Source organism: Aptenodytes patagonicus, chromosome 3, assembly GCF_965638725.1.
Source record: "Aptenodytes patagonicus chromosome 3, bAptPat1.pri.cur, whole genome shotgun sequence".
Lineage (NCBI taxonomy): Eukaryota > Metazoa > Chordata > Aves > Sphenisciformes > Spheniscidae > Aptenodytes > Aptenodytes patagonicus.
This window is the reverse complement of record NC_134951.1, coordinates 3,671,300-3,690,550: the sequence shown is the minus strand read 5'-3', so window position 1 is coordinate 3,690,550 and position 19,251 is coordinate 3,671,300. Positions and strand designations below refer to the sequence as shown.

The window sequence follows — 19,251 nt, the reverse complement described above, 5'->3', positions numbered from 1 at the left end:
TCTGTCCCTCTTCCTGATACAGTCACCTTTCTGACTGGAGTTCAGGTACACAGGCGGAGCAAAATGTGATCCTAAAGTTGCTTGTCTCATAAACAACATCTTAAGTAACTTTGTTGCTGGAAAAAATCACACTAGTATTTCCTGCCTGCTTTTGAAAACGTCTTACGCAGAGCAAACAGCAGCTCAGTATTGTTTAAGGACTTACAAACACAACCCTTATCATTTCTGCACTTTGGAGTGACTGTAGTGAGCTGTTAGCGTTGCCACCTGTGGAGCTTCTGAGGGTCCCTCCCACCAACAAGGATTGAGTATATACAATTAAGTTACTCCTTAGAGTGCAGAGTCTTAACATCTGTTTTAGCTAAACTTCTTTTAGTTCTGAAAACTTTTGCCTTGTATTCACGCGGGTGATATTTACAGGACAACTGGATTGCTCATCAGGATGACTTCAACCAGCTTCTGGCTGAACTGAATGATTGCCATGGACAGGGTGGAACAGGTAGGTTCATGCTTTTCTCAGTCAGATGCTGGAAGCTTAGCAAAGTTTCCATTCTTTGTCTTAAAAGGCTAGCTGAGGCCCAATCCTTCGGGCTGCTAATAGTCTCCTTGCTGGGGTTGACAACTCTCCCTTCTCCCCCAAAATCAGTGGGAGCCGAAGGAATGTTGCCATCTATGACCACATCCATGTCTGCCTGGATGTGTAGATCTCAGTGGATTGGTTTTGCTCTTAGTCAGGCCTCTATTAAAGGTTTTTTGTTGGGGAAAGAAAACATAAAATTTTGAACTTGTTTATTTTATCCAGGACCACGACACGGGGGACCTTTTGCTGGGATGTACTACAGCAGCGCTTGTTTCTTTATAAAGCAACCAGAGCCAGTATGAAGGCTCACAACACAATCACTCACCATTGCAATGCGTTTGCCTTCCTTTTACTAATGAACTGTCACACCTGGCTTCCATGCTCTGGTGGTTTCTTAAATACCTACTTTTCCTGTCCTCAGAGAGCTGCTTCGTAGCTTTTGACTCAGAGCTATGCATCTCTGTTCTGAGTGTGGTATAATGTGATTTTTGTAGCCCTGATGTAGAGCACACAGTGGGGAAACTACACAACTTTCCCAAAAGGGCTATTTATAAAGTTTTTTAATTTTGAAAAGCTTTGTACACTTTGACCTTGGTTTGTAAAAATGAAGTTATGCAAAACTGGTGGGTGTGAGCCTACAGAAAGAAGTGTACACATCAGATGGTTTATCATCTCTCCTTTAGTTAGGCTCAAGTTTAAACTCTGATCATATATCTAAACAATTCTCTGTGGAGTGTTGTTAAACCAAAGGCTTCTGCTTGGACACAGCAGTCTGTCCACGTGCTGCTAGTGGCAGAATTGCCAGCTTAGTGAATTTAGCAACTGTTCATTCATTCATTCTTAACATTTGAGCGCAGAAGGTTTTCTAGGAGAGGAGAGGTAGAAAGAGGAGGAAAATCAGTTAGCAAGAAGGATCAAATTTGGTTTCTAATCTTAGAGAACTAGGATTATAATTCTGAACCTGATGCAGTTGTTTTAATTCCTGTGTAAGTTATCCTTGTGCATTGGAGCCTTAATCGTGGTTTGAGGCCACACAGTGCTAGGTGCTGTAGTTAAAGTCCTCAAGAGGTAGAACAGCATATCGTAGGGAAATTCCAAAAGTTCCTTTCTACTTCTATAACTAAACCCTACCCAAGTTCCAACTTGAGCCATAGGAAGATCAGTTAGGTGTAACTGGTGGGAAACCTGCGAGCTGATGAGCAGAGAGCTGAAATGACTTGCCCAAGGATACAGTGAGTCAGCACAGAGGCAGGTTCATTGAGCAAGGCTGTCGTGTTCCTAAATCTGTGCAGTATTCCCTGGGTCATCTGTACATATGCAAGGTGGCCCCTGAAAACCATATTTCTCCCTGTTTTACTCAGTTATTTCTCCTTGATCTTTTTAGGAGCTGGGACAAGAGTTCTCAATCACTGGGGACAAATTTGGGTGCACGTTGAAAATGCCCGGTCAGAATCGTGTTTGGTGATTTGCAGACTGCAAGCATTGCTCTGAAACTTGTTTTTTTGGCAATTGTTTAAACTGGCAAAACTCATGCAGATAACTCTGCCTGCAGCTGTGCTACAGGATCAAATGTTACATTATTGGCCATCATCCAGTTTCAAATTGCATTAAAAGTCAGCTGAAAAACTTCATTGTTCTTAAATAACTGGTGTAGTTGCCAGAGTTGGATTGCAATTAGAGATCGGGAAGGAAGGGCTCTGTGGTGGTTAGTATGCCAACATTCAAATACCCTTGATGTACATAGTTTTAGCTTTCTTTTCTTTTTTCTAGCTGAGCACCTAGTGAGGAGTTCTGATTCCTGGCTCTTTTGCTGGGATAGGAAGTGATGATGACTGTGTCCCTTTCCCATTTGTAAAATGGGGCAAAAACATGCTGGCCGTGTCTATAAGGTGCTTTGGAATATTCATCTGTATCAGATTTGCTATAGAAATGACACGTGGCTTTATTGCTATGACTAAATTGCTTTAAAAAGCACATTAATATTCCTGCAGTGCTTCCTCGGTTTGTCAGAGGACTTACCAGTCATTGGAAGACACAGGGATGTACCTACATGTCCATTGCAAGCGCCAGCACGTTTCAGTAGTGAAATTCCTCCTTGAAAGCACAAGGCGGTGCTGCTGCCCCTTTCGCTGTAAGAATGAAGTGGAGGAGGAAGCCCTGTGGAAATCCTTTGCTGTGTGATGTTCCCTTCGGTACGAGTGGATCGGAGAGCAGACTCAATGTGCCTCGTCTCTGGTTGGGATATTTTAGTTGTGATGCTTACTTTCCCCATAGACCCTTTTGATTGAGGATTTTCAAGTTGACTGCAAACTCTGTCTAAAACTGGGTTTGCTAGTCCTTTCACTTCTCATTAGGGCTTCGTGTGTAAATGGAAGAGTAGATCTCAGACTGCCTTCTGGTAGTCAGCTCTCCCACTGCAGGCTGCAGATTTCATTCTTAGGTCAATGACTATCATCAGGCGTCACTACCTATCAAACAGTGAAGTGCTGTAATTCCAACGTCAGAAAAGCTTGGTCTGCAGAGCTTTCAGGGGTGGGATCGTATGAAAAAGGTGACTCACCTTGGCCCTCAGGGTATGGGTTGATTTCTCTACACATCCCAGTTGCCACCGGGAGGAAAAAAACCATCTCATCAGAGTAGCCTTTTCTAGAGTTACAGAGCAGAGAATCCTGTGGTGCCTATTTCTTTTCAGGACAGGACTAATAAAGTAGTTATTAATCAGACAGCAGGTTACCTCCTTCTGAGAATTTCTTGTAAATTAACAGGCTCTGTGGATGCAAAGAGTATGTCTGTACCAGTAAAATAACCTGCCACAGCACAGGAACTTGATATCTCTGCTGTTAAATAGTTAGACTAATCCTTCACAAGGTTTTGACCTGCACAAGCTAATGTTCTCCTAAACAACTCCTGAGTGAATTTGGGACTTAGCCAACCCCAGAGACCATTCCCAGCGGACAGTTTAGATGCAGCCCCTCTTCTGGAAGCTAGGAAAACTAAATAGTATGGATGTGGCAATTTGTTCTAGCTGGCCTCAGGGACAGAAAAGTTCTGCCACTGTTTAATTTCCTTACACGGATGTATTAGACTACGTCCAGATAGAGGCATTTCATGTAGTGTTAGAAGTGGAAAGCCTGTGTGATTCCCCTCCCCCCCCCCCCCCCTTTTTCTTTCTACCCAGTCAGGTTCAGTATTTTATTTTGTACTATTTCTTACATCTTTCTCAGACTCTGGCACTGGAGGTATTTTGTAACAAACAGCACAATAAACCCTGACCTATTATTCTTTTCTTACCGTAGAAATGGTGTTAAATTAGACTTTGCCTTTGACCTGGAGTACCTGTATCTGCCTTTTCAAATTACATTAGATTGGAAATGGGAAAGGAAGGGGATGTGGCAAAAAAAGTCAAGCAGTAACATGTCTCGGACAAAACTTCCTTCAGTAATATATTGTGATATGTTGTAGAGACTTGGTTTTGAGAGAGAAAGTTAAATACACTGATGTTTGAATTTGGTGGTTAAAGTGCCTCTAATAGGGTTGGAACCTGTTTGTTTGGTGGTTTTTTTTAGAGCCCGCAGTGAATAATCAGAAGAAGACATTCAGTCTCGAAGAAAAATCCAAATCTTCCAAGAAACGTGTCCATTACATGAAGTTTGCAAAAGGTAAGAGGAGTTTTGTTGTTTCACAAGCTCTAGCCAAGATTAGGAAAAACCACATGTGTCAAGGTGATCTGTTGCCCTCTGGGGTCTAAATTTGGCAAGTAAAATCTTGGTTTAGAAATACCCCCTGCAGGAACTTACTTAAAGCTATAGTACGCTGTTCCTCTTTATTTTGGACAATTTTGAATGGCTTTAGGCTGATACTGTTGAATAAAACAATTTCTGTCTGAAGGAACCATCAGCTGAATAAAGGAACAATGAATATTCTGAGTGATCTGTGCGCGGGCAGGGGATGGGAGGGGGAGGCAAAAGTGATAACAGAGTTACTTGGGCATCTGCACCGTACTATCCTCTGCAATCTCCAATAACCCCTGCTAAGAGATCACGTGGATAAGATCAGTGATCAGATTAAACCTGAATGCAGGAAGAGGAAAGCGCTCTTACATCTATCAGACGCTTTATTGGATAAATTAGGACAGCGGTTGGTGGCCACAAAAACTATATCAAGAACTCATGGAGTTTAGTAATTCCTTTCTTTCTTAGAGTGATGACATTATTTCAGCCCTCCCTGGTTTTGGCTCTTGACCATTGTTTGATCCCTTGCTCTATTTCTGTTGGTTGGGTTCCCCTTTCACACACGCACGTGCGCACGGTGTGTCTGTATATGTGTTTCAGTGTATGGATGGGATCGGTTTCCACGAATGGCTAATTTATGGTGCTTAAAGCTCTGTGTAATGTTTTCTGATAACAAGTGCCTCTGCTAAAACAGAAGTAATTGACGTCTGCATAGAAGCCAAATTCTGATATTGGGGTTCGGGTTTTTTGATTAAATAATTCAGCCTAGAAGTCAAATGTGTTAACGTGACCCTGCCACTTTACGACATTAAACAATTAAATTGGTTCAGGGCTTGCAAGTACAGAGGCCATGGCCTGTTTGAGGTAGTAGCAAAGAGGGTTTATTTTGATTTGGATTTAACCTTTTACTAAATATAGAGAAAAAAGAAGTGTCTTTTGAGCATGTAAAATATGGAGCAAGGCTTTCATATTAACAATACCCCTTATTTGTTTGGCTGCAGTGTTTCTATAAGGTAGGCCCCTGTTTGATTGTACCCTCTGTGGTCTAAAACAGGGAAATTGTCCTTTTTCAGGGAAAGAGGAAAAGTTATTTGAGAAAGGCTAATGTTGTTGTAGCCCTTGTTGTTCAAGTCCAATCCTGCTTCCTTTTAGACTAAACAAGACGAGCTCACACAAAAGCGGGAGAAGGGAGCAGCAACGATAGAAAATGCAGCTTCCGTTTCTGGTGCTATTTTGTAGCCTCGCTGCTGGAGGAACACGGGCACCACACTTGGATCTGGGAAATACACAGCAATAAGAGATTAAGACAGTGATTTCAGTTGCTTTTCTAGTAGCTGTTCCACTGTGATGTTGCAAAAGATTTGAACTGTCAGCTAAGTTAGTTTTCTATTAGAGAATGCAAAAAGAGAGGGGATACATTTAGGCAGGGGGGGGAAGGCATGGAAAGAAAGCGTAGAGTGAGAGGAGGAGCAGCAGAAATGTAAGTCTCATGTTCCAAGCCTTGGCCAAGATAAAGCTGAAAACAGCCACCGGTCTCATCCGGCTTGCTTGGGAAAGGACATCTAGAGGCTGCGCAGTGAGACACCAGAAAGTTGGGTAACACTTTCTCCTCTAGGTTGATGTGTCTGCTTACCCTCTGTGGGCAGTTAAGGATCCTGAGAAGAAGAAACAGGTGGAATAGTCAGATTTTTTTTTTTTTTTTGTCCATTACAAGTGCTTAGTTTCATTTTGAGGTCAGTGATTTTGGAATCAGACAGTCAAGTGGAGTAAGACCCCAGCAGACTCCTAAGAGGTTGGCCTATCTTGACTAATTTTGTTTCTTTAACTTTTGCTGCCTTATTTTTTTAAAGAATTTTCTGAGGCAAGCCGTGGACAACTCAATATAAAGGCTTCTGCACGGTGCAATCGGCTGAACTTTTGCCGGTATCTCAGAATATCACATCACACCCTTTTTCTTCCCCCTCCCTGCTCCATGTCTGATACTCAGGTAGCCACACAACAGTCAGATGGGAATAATGGTCCTACTGGAACTCAGAGAAATCTTTGCTTCACCCTTGAAATTGTTTTAAATTGGAATAATCCAGTGTGTTGCAGAGATGGAGGTTTTGCTTTTCAGAAGCTATTTTGTGAATCAAAGAAAAGCCCCCACTGAATAAAGATGGATTTTTATTTTTTTTTACTGGAGGAGCTATAACTCCCTAACGCTGTCAGAGATGGGGAATTCTCATGAGAATCCCGAGATGTGCAGTTTCTCCTTGAACTTTTCTTGTGTGTAGGAGGTTACAGCTCTTCTTTCCCTTTAGCGTAGTGCAGGCTGCTTCCCTCATCTTGCTATGACAACTGCAGTGTCAGGTGGGGGAAAACAAGCTGCTGTTATATGTTTCCCTGTGGGCATACACCAGCAGGCTGCGGTTGTCTCCTCACCAGCCTTTCCCTCTACACACACACATCTCCTACCGTATGTGGGAGCCATGGTCAGCCTTCATTTAGTGTCTTTAACGTTCTCCTCCTGATTTTTTTTCACCTCCAACACTTTCCCTACCTCCGTGGGTCACAGTTTGTGTTATCAAAATGTACCTGTCATCACCAGATGTGAAGATTGTGGCAGTTTTTTTCCTCCCTTTACCCCTTTCAGGTAAGGATCTCTCTTCGCGCAGTGAAGATGATCTGTCCTGCATATTTGGGAAGCGACAGAAGAGTATGAAGACACAGGTAAACAAGAGGCTTCACCTTTCTCTTGTTTCCTTGCATATTTTCCCTTGTAACAAAACCATATTGAAATGTCTTTCTGCTAATGAGATTACCACGTGCCCATCAAAAAGCAAGGGGTCTTCTGCCCGTGAAATTGCTGTTGTTTCTCTGTGAAGGCTGCAGGCGGGTGGCTGTGCACTGAACCATGAGGAAATAAGAGTGAATTTAATACATATTTTTGTGAGTTATTGTGATGTAACTTCTTTGGAGTTAGGAAACTTCAGTATTTTAATTTTACACTTGTTAGGCAATACACATCGCAAAGTAGATAAATTTTGCTTGATCTGAAAGATCCATAAATATCCAAAATAAAATTTGACATTCAGTAGCAACCGGCCAATCTCAACAAACTGCCCCTGTCTTCACAAGAATTGGGAAAGGCTGAGCAGCTGCGAAGTCTTGATCGTCTTTGAACAAAGGATTCAAAGATGGCTTGAACACTGATAAATACTTAATGAGAAGACTTTTCCCCAACTTTGTGTAATGAGATCAAGGTTTGTATGAGCATTATTTTATTTAATTTATGTATTCACTAGCATTTTGCACTTGCAGAGAATAGGCCTGCTGTATCAGTATATAAAATAACAGACGTACACTGCGACGTGACTAATGTATCCAGAAAAATTCTTTGGAAAAGATAACATCTGGAAAAGCACAAGTGAATACGTAGCAAGAATTGCCCTGTCGGTTCAGAGGTCTCTGAAATCTCTTGAAGTTAGAGGGAAAGACGGGGCCTGAAATGGAATGGAAATCTCTGAAATACCCTGTATGTGTTTGACACTTTGCTCGTTGTGCAGTACTCTTGAAAATTGCTCTGTAACTTCACTGTAGGCCACTGTGAACTTTGGGAGGAGAGGAATAGGGGGAAGAATGTGCTAAGAGAGATCCTAGGTGGTAGTGAAAGTAATACAAGGTTTGTAGCTGTGTAAATGCTAGGCGGAATGACAAGGGAGCTTGTGAAGAACAAATAGCGATCCACTGGGGATTCTTCACTGGGGATTCTCTTACTATAAAATAAAGAATACTTCAGTGGGCTGTCTTGAATTGAACAGTTTGAAGGATTTGGTCTTGCTATTATGTCATATAGTGTTATAATTTCAGTGAATCTGCTGTGGGTTTTAAAGTTATTGGTAGGACAGAGAAAAATGTCAAGTCTGTTTTCTGAGTACTGTTCTCTAAACTACAAAAATACAGTTACAGTTAATTAAACTGGGAGGTTAGAACAAATTTAAACAAATTAAGAACCGCCCTGTCTTGTCTGCCACTGTGAAAAACACTATGAACCTTTGTTACGAGTCACATGGTTTGGCTTGAAAGGTAAGAGCTTGGGAGGAGGCCATCAGCCACAACAGAACCCATCTTAACTTACTGCTGTCTTGAAATAAGCATTTGGGGACTTCAAGTCCGTGAGAGCTGTTAGAGGTCTCAGATGCTGTAGGTAAGCTTGCACCATCGGAGCCCCCTTGATTAACACTTCTGATCACCTAAATATGCTATGGATCTACTTCTTAGCTCCCTTGCTGTCAGATCAACATGAAGCAAGACAAACTGTGATTTAATGCAAATCGACAGTGCTATGGTTAAGGGAGTAGATTTTGCCCACCCATGAGTTGTCCCAAATAGTTGGTCTTGTTTTCTCTGTGTATCCTGCATCTTTTGAAACTAAGTGGAAAGTGCTGTTGCTGCTTCTGGGGCTTAATCCTGCAGAGCATTTATTCTTTTATTGGTAGACACTGCGGATCGTGTGCATTTATGGCTGCTTGTGAAGTGTATATGAGTTTGTGCATGCTTTTGCTAATTCCTTGACCAGTGCAGTGGTTGGCTGATGGCTACTGTGCAGATTTCCTTTTTCCCCTCACCAAACACTGAGCTAATGGGTTAAGGTTCTGGCAAAAAGTCACAGACTGTTCCTTGTTAAGCACCCAGATTTCCACATGCAAATACAGGCAGGAGGTAATGTAATTTTGAGCTGCATTGTCGTCTTCTGGCTACTGTCTGCTGCTAAGCAGCCACAGGGAGAGAAAGCCAGAGGCAGCACAATTGCTTCCCCCCCCGCCCCCCTTTTCTTCATGGATCAGAGATCTGTGGAGTTTGCACAGAACAAAAATGCATTGCTCAGGCCCTCCAGCTCTGAGCAATTTCATTTCATTGCACCCATGAACTCTCATGATCCCTTTCCATCATGTTCCAGAGCCTGGTCCTTAAGGTGGCATAAATGGAACTGCCCCGTGGGGATTTGCAGTACTGTTCTCTGTGTGCGTTTGCATTCTGTTTTGAAATCCCTAGGCTCTGAGCATTTCCATGATGTGGCAGAGCGCGCACTACAGGAGCAGGAAAGTGCTGTCATTCTCCTGGAAGCGAGTTGTTCATATCTGTTCCTGTGTAGAGATAATGTAGGAAGAGTCCTGGTGTCCATCAGAGCCCTGGGGTATGCCTTCAGGCTGTGGTAGGCTGCAGTCCCTTTTAATTGCAGCTCCTGCAACCGTTAGTAACAGTTGTATGCTGTTGTCCCTGTTCACAGTAGATGAGGACAGCTTCCATGTTTACATAGGTGCCAGAACTGCTGCTATCAATTAATCTGATTGCAGGTTCCCAGCTGTAGTTGCAACTGAGATGATACGAGGAAGTACCTGTAATGTATTGATCCTGTAGCTTGAAGTCCTATCTTAAAGGCTCTTTCCGAGGTATTGGATTCCTCCTCTTTTTTCAGAGGTGCAGCTTGAGAAGCATTCAGTACAAACTTGATTTGGATTGAATGACCTGTCCTCAGCTCGCAGTAGAGTTGTCATCTTTTGACAAAGATATTCAGCATAATTCTGTTTCCCACGTTTCTAGTTGTTTCGGTCCAGGATCAGAACCATCTTGGGTATAACTTCATGGAAAGATGCAGGAACTGCTTTTCATAGAATCACCGAATTGCTGAGATCGGAGGAGACCTCTGGAGGTCTCCAGATCGACTGCCCTGCTCAAAGCAAGTTGCTCAGGACCTTGTCCAACTGAGTTTTGACTGTCTCCCTCCCTTAAAGCCTCCAGTTTAAGCCTGTGACGAAATTCAGTGGATGGATGAAAGAGGTCACTTAAGGAGCAGAAGATGGGAACATTTTGGAATAACAGAACGCATACACTGTAAAAGGACTCAGTTGGGTGATCATTTGCAGTTCTGTAGGCATCAGAGACACGGTGGAAGTTATGGAAACGTTTAAGGATGTATACCATTGATGGCATTATGGCCAGGTTTTTCATCTGAGTTGCAGAGCTTCTCTTATTCCTAAGAGCTGTTGTACCCACGGCCTTTGAGCTTTTCTATTTCTACAGATGGCCTAACGTGCAGTAGATGCTGGCAGTGGTATTACATTGATGCTTATCGGCACTGTCGTACTAGGTCTGGCTGGTTGGTTGATGTTATACCAAACTGTTCTTAAAGATTAGGAAAAGGGTGGAAAAAAGCAAAACCCAGGAAACTCCATCTGTGCTTATGGTCGAATGGAAACTAGTGGAAGGGCTCAAGGCTAAGTGACATGGTCTCTGGACCAGCAAGATAATCCTGGCTCTTCTGAAGCGCTTGTCAAAAACACATCACCTCTGAACTGCTGCTGTGATAAATGGTGTCTCGAGAAATCAGATGTGTCACAGAGACACTGTTCCAATTAGTCGTGTTCAGTCTTTTCTAGTATAGTCATTAGCAATCATTTTATGATCTTGACCTGTGGAGTAGTCTTTGGCAGAAGATGTTTTGCGCTAGCTTAGTCTGAGCTGTCTTAACTCTAGAGCTGATCTCAGACTCACTTTTTAACTGTCTCGGTAGCCTAGGACTGATCTGGCTAATGGCTCTTTTGTCTTGTTTCACACTGACACTACTGCAGTAAGTGGGGATGTTGAAATTTGGATTATCTACCTTATCAAAGGAAGAGGGAGTTGGCTAGAGGATTGTAAAGATTGCAAAAGAGTGGAATGGCAAAGGATATGGAAGGAAATGCTGTTTGCCCCTAAGGGTCGAAAGGAGTTTCTCTAGAAGTAATAAGACCGAGATACTAGTTTAAGCTATTGTTTTGATGGTTCTGAGGTATGCGTTACTAATCATAGGCACTTGCAACCTTTAGTTCTCCTCAATGTTAAACATAACTTTTTTTTTTTATATTATTTTTGATAAATCATGTGTCCAACTAAAACCTCCTTAATAAACTACACAGGGACTTTTGTTTAAAAAAAATTACAAGTCAAAAAAATGGGGGGAAGAAAACAATGGCTGGGCTTCAGAGTGGACCTAAATTGAAAACGTCTGCAGTTTTTCCCAGGGAGAGTAAGTGATCGAAAATATTGAATTGTAATTATGATGCTCTCTGGAGACCTGTAGTGAGGACCTGTTTTGCAGGGTAAGATCTGCCAGACTTTTTTTGCCCCCACTTTCCCTCTGATTTTCTCACTTGCTTAGGAACACTGGGAGCTGGGGAGACAGAAAAACAAATTCCATTAGTTCCTATCTGGTTGAACTTCCTGGAACCCTCACTATTTTTTTTGCTTCTCAGAATTTCCTTCCTCCATCCAGCTGTGTTTCCTGATGAAGCCTTATCACTGGAGAAAATGCTCCTGAGTGAGACTGAGGATTTGGGAATGAGTTACAGACAGGCCCAACTTGGTTGCTGAACAACATGATTCTGGCACTGATTTCGCTTTGGGGGCTGGGGGAGTAGTTCTGATTTGCTGGCGCATTTGTAATAACTGTTTGAGATGCAGAGAAAACTGAATGTTTTGCGTCCATCTCACTTCCATGTCTCAGGCCATTCGATGAGTAATCTGCTTCCTCCAAATTTTTGTAACTTGGATGTAAACCTGCATAAGTTCCCTTAAACCACCTAATCCAAGTAGCCCGAAAGTCTCGAGTTTGTGGTGATTTCTTCCGTGTTAGTCATTAGAAATGTAACTATCCGCCCTGTTGCTTTTTCACTTTTTTTTTTTTTTTTTAAATCAGGAAATTGTCTTCTGACACATTTTGCAGAACTTCCTCAACTGACTTACATTTCCCAGCACTTATCAGAAAAGCATGTTGGCTAATCTTAAGGGACATAACTGAAAATCCATTAAAGTCTGGCTCTGCCATGGGCTCACTGAAGCTATGGGTAAACTGATGTAATTCCCTTCACCTCAACTTTCTCTCTGCAAAATACCAACCATGATACTGGTGTTTGTGGATTTCACAATTGTGACTTGTAGGCAAGTCGTAAGTTTAGTCTGGGTTTTTTTTACCTGTGACAAAAGTCTCTTTTGCAGAGGTAGCGTATAAATTAATTTGCTGTTCCTTTTTTTTTTCAGCACTGTCGGGGAACAAAAAACTGCAGAAGAGAAAAATTAGTTAAAAATTAACTTGGGTTTTTCACCGTTCTGCTTTGGAGACTGCAGCTAGCATGAGGTATTTGGGACTGAGAAGCAGAACAGAAAAAGGACATCAAAAACCTGGAGAGAGTCCAAAAGGATTTAGTAAAATGGGCGACAGGGTTAGAGGGCATGTCCTAGAAGGAGAGAGTGGAGGAACTGGATACGCTCATCTCAGAAAAGAGGCAGAAAAAGATGACCTCTCTGCCTATAAATACCTGGGGGTCGGGGGGAGGGAGGAACAGAGGAAGGGAAGGGATAGTAATCAGGGTAGGCAAAAGCCAAGAATGGTACTGGGGGTGAGAACTTCAATTAGAAAAAGGAAGACACAAGCTTACTCTTCAGCAGGCTTCCTTGCAGTGATGTCAGCAGGGCAGTGGAAGAGTCTCCTAAGGGAAATCCCAGCTCCTTAGTAAGTGACGCCAGGAAAAAAAAAAAAAAAGAATTTAACACTTTTAGACCTGTTGGAATGGGCAAAGATGAATTGGTTTAAGTGAAACATCTCCCAACAAGTCATTCTGTGAGCGGCTCCCGTACTGAAGCTTGGTTTCCTGTGGTTGTGTTGTGCTTGGATTCTGTGTGACTAAAGGAGATGAGCTCATGCTGAATTCCCTGTCCGTGTGCATGCTGATCTGTTGGCCTTCTCTGTCCAGCTGCCTGTTTTCATCAAATACTTTAGAGTCTTAATATCTTTGAAATCTCTAAGCTTCTGTTAGGTTGGATTAAAAAGTTGCTGGAGAGAAAGGAGTGCCTGATGTACACAAAGTCTGGACAGAATGACTGTGGAAACTTTGCTTCCTTAAGAAATCAGAGTAAAACTGTAATTGCTGTCCGTGTGTTCTGGAGGAAGACAGTAGGAAAACACTGAGATAGTGCCTTTAACATATTTCCTTCTTTTTTTATTGTACATTTATTGTCAGAGAGAATAATTGCATTTTTAGAGGCACTGAGTAGCTTGTGCCTAGGTATTATAATTATTCCCAGGCTACAGAGTTTGTCAGATTTGGGGTTAAAATTTAGAACTGCACAGTGCTTATTCCTATATATCACTTGGCCATTTCAGCACCGACGTATGTAATGTGTTGTGTGTCGTTGGGAAGAGTGAATGTAACGTTTTACTAAGAATCGAGGCAAATGAAAGCATAGGTAACGAAAGGTGGGATTTAATGCCACCCGACTTCATTGGTAGAAGATCTAGGCATCTTCTCCAGACTCCCTTCACAGTGATGAGGCACAAGTGCCCAAACAGATGCATTCGCTGTCTCCAAAGACGGTAAAGATGTATGAAGCCGAACTCTTCCTAGAGAGATGTGCCTCTTTCCTCATGGATCACAGGGGACATCTAACAGTGAGGTGCATCCTATTCAGTTATATTCTGAATATATTCTGTTTCAGTGCAAAAGCTGACTATGTTCTTGTAAGCATGTGATGACTGCTCAACGCTCTTGACCTATTCAGTTCTTGTGAAGGATGCATTTTTTTTTAAATTTTTTTCAATGTTGATTAGTGGGAAGAGGCTGGTGACCCTAGTGGCAGAGTCTGCAGGACAATATAATGGTTTTTTTATGCATTTGGTATCCCCAGGAACCTGCTTCTGATTAGAAAGGTTTCTGTCAGCCTCTAGTTCACTGCTACTTTGACCAGCATGGCTTACTCACTACAGATTTTTAGACTCGTGATCTAAGAAATTGTAACACTCAGCTTGCAGTGGCTTAGTTCTTGACTTCGATGGCAGCTCGCTGTGTTCTGCAGCATCAGTATTAGAGGATGTCATTAGGTATGTGTGCTCACCTGTTTTGTTTTTTCTTTCTGACCCTTTGAATTAAATATATTAAAATTACCATTAGCAAGGGCTTTTTACTACTTCTGCAATACTGCACTTACTTCTTTGGCCTCTCCAGTTTTGCTCTGCCGCATACCATGGACTCTTAACAGCCAGAGAGATCATTTCCTGAAAAAAACCACCCTCAAAAACAGATTCTGGCAGCAGTTAGCAGTACAAGGCTTTTGCCCATGCTTGAGGGGCAACCAGGACAGGTTGGTGACACAAACTCACAAGGAGGACAGCATGACAATATAGCTGAAGGGCTAAATGCATCTTCAGTGTACACGAGAGGTACAGGTAGAGAAAATCTTCTGGCAGCATGGACTAGCATGAGGTGGATCTAAAACCCTGTTGCTCTGAGCTGGTAACTTGTAACACTGTATATAGCAAGTCAGAAAAACAATGAATTAGGCTCAAGGTGTTAATTTGGGCCATATTTTTAATACTTCTCCATGCAGATAAGATTGTTCCAGGAGCACAGGTAAAAATCACTTTACCCAGTATGATGCCCTAGTAGTGCTTTTGATAAAAGAAGGAAGAGCAAAGTATTGATGTTTTGTTGCCTATTCTATAAGCACCTTGTTAATCAACTGAGGATAAATTGTTACTGTTGAGATATCAGCAGAGAGAGGGAGAGGAAGAGACACCTCCTGATCTGGAAGAAATGGTGCTTTTTCTTCTCTCTTCACTGGAGAAGAGTCTTGCCTCTAGCATTAGTTCCTTCTGGGGGGGTGGTGTTAGGAACAGAAACAAAACTGGGGGGAGCTTTTTTGATTTATCTTCTCTCCTTCCCTTTTGGTCACTTCGATAGCTTAAAGAGCCGAGTTGGCTTTAATGTGTTACCATTAGAGACCATGCATTAGCTGGAATAAACCATCATGCCTCACAGTGAAAAATATCCCTTGATTGGCTAATTAATCAGTCAAAGGGGAATGACATGGCCCTCTGCTTGAGGGACTCTGCTGCACAGGTAAACAGGTCATTGATAAATGGTTTACCCACAAATTCATATATCAAGAAAACTTAGTCATTTTTTAACTACCCTTTGTGTGAAAGCTGCACTACATTTTTGGAGGTGTATTTTTGCTGCCCTTGCTTTTTGCATTGTGGGAGTTTTCAAGAGGAAAAGCCCAAAGAGAACTTTGTTACCATCGTAGTTCTTCTGTTTTCTGAATTGCAAAAAAAACCCTCAAGGGTTTTTCCCCCCCCCCAAAGGTGGTGGTGGTGGGGAATTCATTGTCATGGCTTTGTATTGAGATTGAGTGGGTCTCTAATCAGAACGACTCATAGCTTTTTGTCATTTAAATATACTGAGACTGTTCAGTGGGTCGTATCCAGTCCTCAGGCACTGCGTGAACAAAGCTGACATCCATAAATGGGTCTAATGAAATAACTGGGGAAAATATATGAAGTAAGATGCAGGTCTGTGTTGGTAGAAGACTTCATCATACCCGATTCAGTTAGTACTGGCTTTTGGCATCTATATGCTGAATTTTGTCATCTGTATGCTGTATAACACCTTATCCTGAAAGGGTGGTTCCCCAGTGGGATTCTTCACTGAGAGTTTTTAAAAAAAAAAAAAAAACAACCCCCCCCCCAAAAAAACCCAAGGGAGGGGGGAAATCCAGCTTTAAATGAAATTGCATAAAAATGTGATCCGGAACCACTCTTATACGTGGGGTGTATGAATAGGGTTAAAGCAATGTAACCATATAAGGAACCATAAAACAATGATGTTTGGCATAGCTGCTTAAAATGGGTGCACTGGGTGCACAAAACAAATCCCAATTGTGTTTTTTTTCTGTTTTTTCTTTTTTTTTTTTTAACTGTGTGTATTCTGTGAGAAGGTAACATGCCAGTACCTAAGAATACGGGCTCGGGTACTAGATGACGACGTTAACCTTATTTTTGTCATGTGTAATCCTTTCCTCCCAAACAGCCCTTGTCATGGGCCTGCACTTTTATAGGACGGCTTTGTTTTGTTTTTCCTTTTAAAAATATTTGTCTGATCAAAGAGCTTTCTTAAAAAAAAAAAAAAATTTCCACTGCAGTAGTTCAAAACAAGGAAAAGTACATTTTTGATCCTATCATAACAGGATTTGTATATGGAAGTGTGAACTAAGCAGGTGGCTTCCTGTTGATTTTAAAGCCAGGTGGGCAAGTTCTTGACAACGAATTGCTCTCGCAGGCTGCTACCTGCCATGCTTTCCCTGGTGTCCTTGTGCAAGAGTATGCTGCATGCTCTTTCTTTCTGCTGGTGTAGCACAGAGCCAAGATGATGGTCCTTTGCACAAAGGAGCTTATTCCTCTGTGTGCGAGGAGTAGGGGTAGTGGGAGATGGCATTTGGGATTGGTATCTTGTGGGAATAATACTGCTGTGGGAATGCGAGGGAAATAGCGGCATGTGTTCTCTCGCAGAAATCGGGGAACAGAATACATTTTATTACCCTCTAAGAAGGCTGCCGGATCCACTCAAATAGCCTGCAGAAGGATTGGATGTTCATAGCACAGTCTTATTTTTGCTGACTTTTTAGTTACTGAAGGGTGTCTAACCTTTCTCCAAGGGTGTCTTCTGATTTTGGCTCATCAAACTGATTATGAAACTGCTAGTTGGTTCAGGTGGGTTAAGCAAACCAGAAGTTGGAGCAAAATAAATGCTTTAGCCTGAGAAAGTGCTTAAAATCAAAGAAACAAGCTTTTCCGCTTTCAATCCAGTATTTCGACTTCTCTACTGAATTGTTCTTTCTTCAGCTCTGAGCATTTGCTTTTTTTCCTCTCCAATCAGGAGAAGTATCTAGTGCTGGAGTGTGACTTAATGGTAAACTTCCTCATCAGGGTAACCTTGAGGGTGTATGAGGTACTCCCTCTTCTCTCTGACCTCACTTCAGCTGCCTGACATGTTTGAAAAGTTTGGCCATTTGAAGTTAATTTGGGTTCACTTGAGTTTTCTCAAAGTAATAAGACAAGGTCAAGAAATCCATTGTCTTGAGTTTTTCCCTACATCTACAGCCTCACTCTGCAAACTATCATCAATCTCAGCGTGTTTCCTTTGAATAATTGTGGTGTTGCCATATATATATATAGGCAAATGTGACCTGCTGACTAATGTCACTAATTTGACCGTCTGCTAATAACTGCATGTATCCCTCCATTAAGAAAAAAGGAAGATTATGATGGAGGAAATGATCATGCAGTGGGATAGTAGGTATCTTCCGTGCTCTGTTTGCATTGGCATCGTCTTTAAAATGATATGTCAGTTGCCAGTATCTTGATGATGATGGCTTGTTGTTCTCCATCACAGAATGCTTTTGGGGAAGGACCTCAGATTCGGTGTTAAGGATGAATATTGTCCAATTTTGATTGCTAAGCCAGATTGTCCGTTGTTGAGAGGAGAGAGCAAGGAAGCAAGGGTCTAACAGCTGAAGTAAGCAACAGAAAAGGGAATGGAGGAGAGCTCAAGCAAACCTGAGTTTTGCTGAGTTGGAAAGCGTTTGGGTACTGTACTGTACAGATTCTGAAATTTCCATGCACGTAACAGTGTCTGAACTCTTCCCTGCACTGGATTAAGGGATTTGACGTCTGTCTGTTGCGCGTAGTTTGTTCTTTCTCTCCTTGGGGGAAATTGGTTGTGCATTCAAGTGTTTTGATTTGGCAGACTCAGTAATACGAACCCAGTGGGTATTAGTGAAGACAAGTTGAAGTATGCTCTGGCTTTGGAGCAAGAGATGATGCTGTCTGTGATAATTAATTTCTGTGGAAGTTTGTTGTAGTCTGCGATGGACCTCCAGAAGGCTCTGCATAGGTGAGTTTTAACCTGCTGGTAGAAAATGCTCGTGTCCCTCAGGATCCAGAATCACCAGGGCTGTTTTGGTGACCAGCTCGCGCTTACCTCAGCTGAAGTTAAGCGCTCATACTTTGTTGGATGGCCCTTACGCTGAACTTGAAGCTCCCATGAAAAGGACAAGACCATGGATGATTTGACTGTGGACAGGGGACAGAGGGTGAGAAGTGTGGCTAATCGTAGGGTTGAAGGGTACTGATAATTTAGTTCTTTCTCATTATTTCTCTTTTACTGGGGTTTATTTTAAATCTGCTCTGTTCTCACCATGAGCTGATTTCTTCCGAGTGCTGGGACATGTTGGTGACAGCAGCAGAATCGAACCCAGCTCAAGCTTACTAGATCCTATGTCACCTGTGTGTTACAGGTTGTTTTTTAACAAATGAAAATATTGTCTGCCCTAAAATCCTATTTTCCAGAATATTGAAGAATTTAAATGTCAGTCAGTACTTCAATACTTGAGAGAAAATTAATTATTCTCAATATTTTTTTACAAAGAAATTTCTGTAAGCTTGGGAGTAGAAGAAAGTTACTGTAGTACTGCGGGTTAGTCAAGGCTAATGCTAATTAGGAAATGCTTTCTAGTTCACAGAAAATACGATCAATTTTCTTTGGAAAATTTCGTAAAAAATATAAATTTTCATTTAAAAGTCAACTTGTATGTTTTGCAATGAATATTTGCAGTTAGAGAAATCGGCATTACTACAAGTGTCTTGTTGTAGTCAAGTGCAAGCTTGCAGGTGCTTTTTTATTATTATTCATCAGACCACTGTATCTTGTAATGGACTAAAAATCTTAGATGAGGGAAAAAATCATGCAATTTTAGTTATTTATTAGTTCAGGTAACCCTTTGTGTGTATATATATGTTTGATGTCTTTATTAATATGAATATGGTTCATATGTTTCTAGAAGAAAAAGGGGAACAGTGTGAGTAATTAAGCAGGAGTTTTTTGTTGATCCTCCCCACCTCTCATCTACTCCTTTAACTCTTAACTGTATTCAGAAAGCACCTTAGTCTGTACCAAACACTCAAAGGTACCTGGAACATTTCCTAGGTTTAGCTGTTACTCAGTAAAATAACTGTAAAGTCCTCTGGATAGCAGTAGGTATTGAATTTCTCTGCAACTACTAATGTATTAAGACACTAAGGAATTT

At 41.8% G+C, this 19,251-nt stretch overlaps 1 protein-coding gene across 2 annotated transcripts in view; it reads left to right on the top strand.

The window, feature by feature from the left end:
- PINX1 (PIN2 (TERF1) interacting telomerase inhibitor 1) overlaps window positions 1-19,251 on the top strand; it is a 61,256-nt gene that overhangs the window by 8,272 nt on the left and 33,733 nt on the right. For both annotated transcript variants that reach the window (XM_076332578.1, XM_076332577.1), the window contains exons 4-6: window positions 421-499; window positions 4,147-4,239; window positions 6,947-7,023. In XM_076332578.1, the coding sequence (XP_076188693.1) occupies window positions 421-499; window positions 4,147-4,239; window positions 6,947-7,023 (249 nt within the window). The remainder of the gene's footprint in view (window positions 1-420; window positions 500-4,146; window positions 4,240-6,946; window positions 7,024-19,251) is intronic.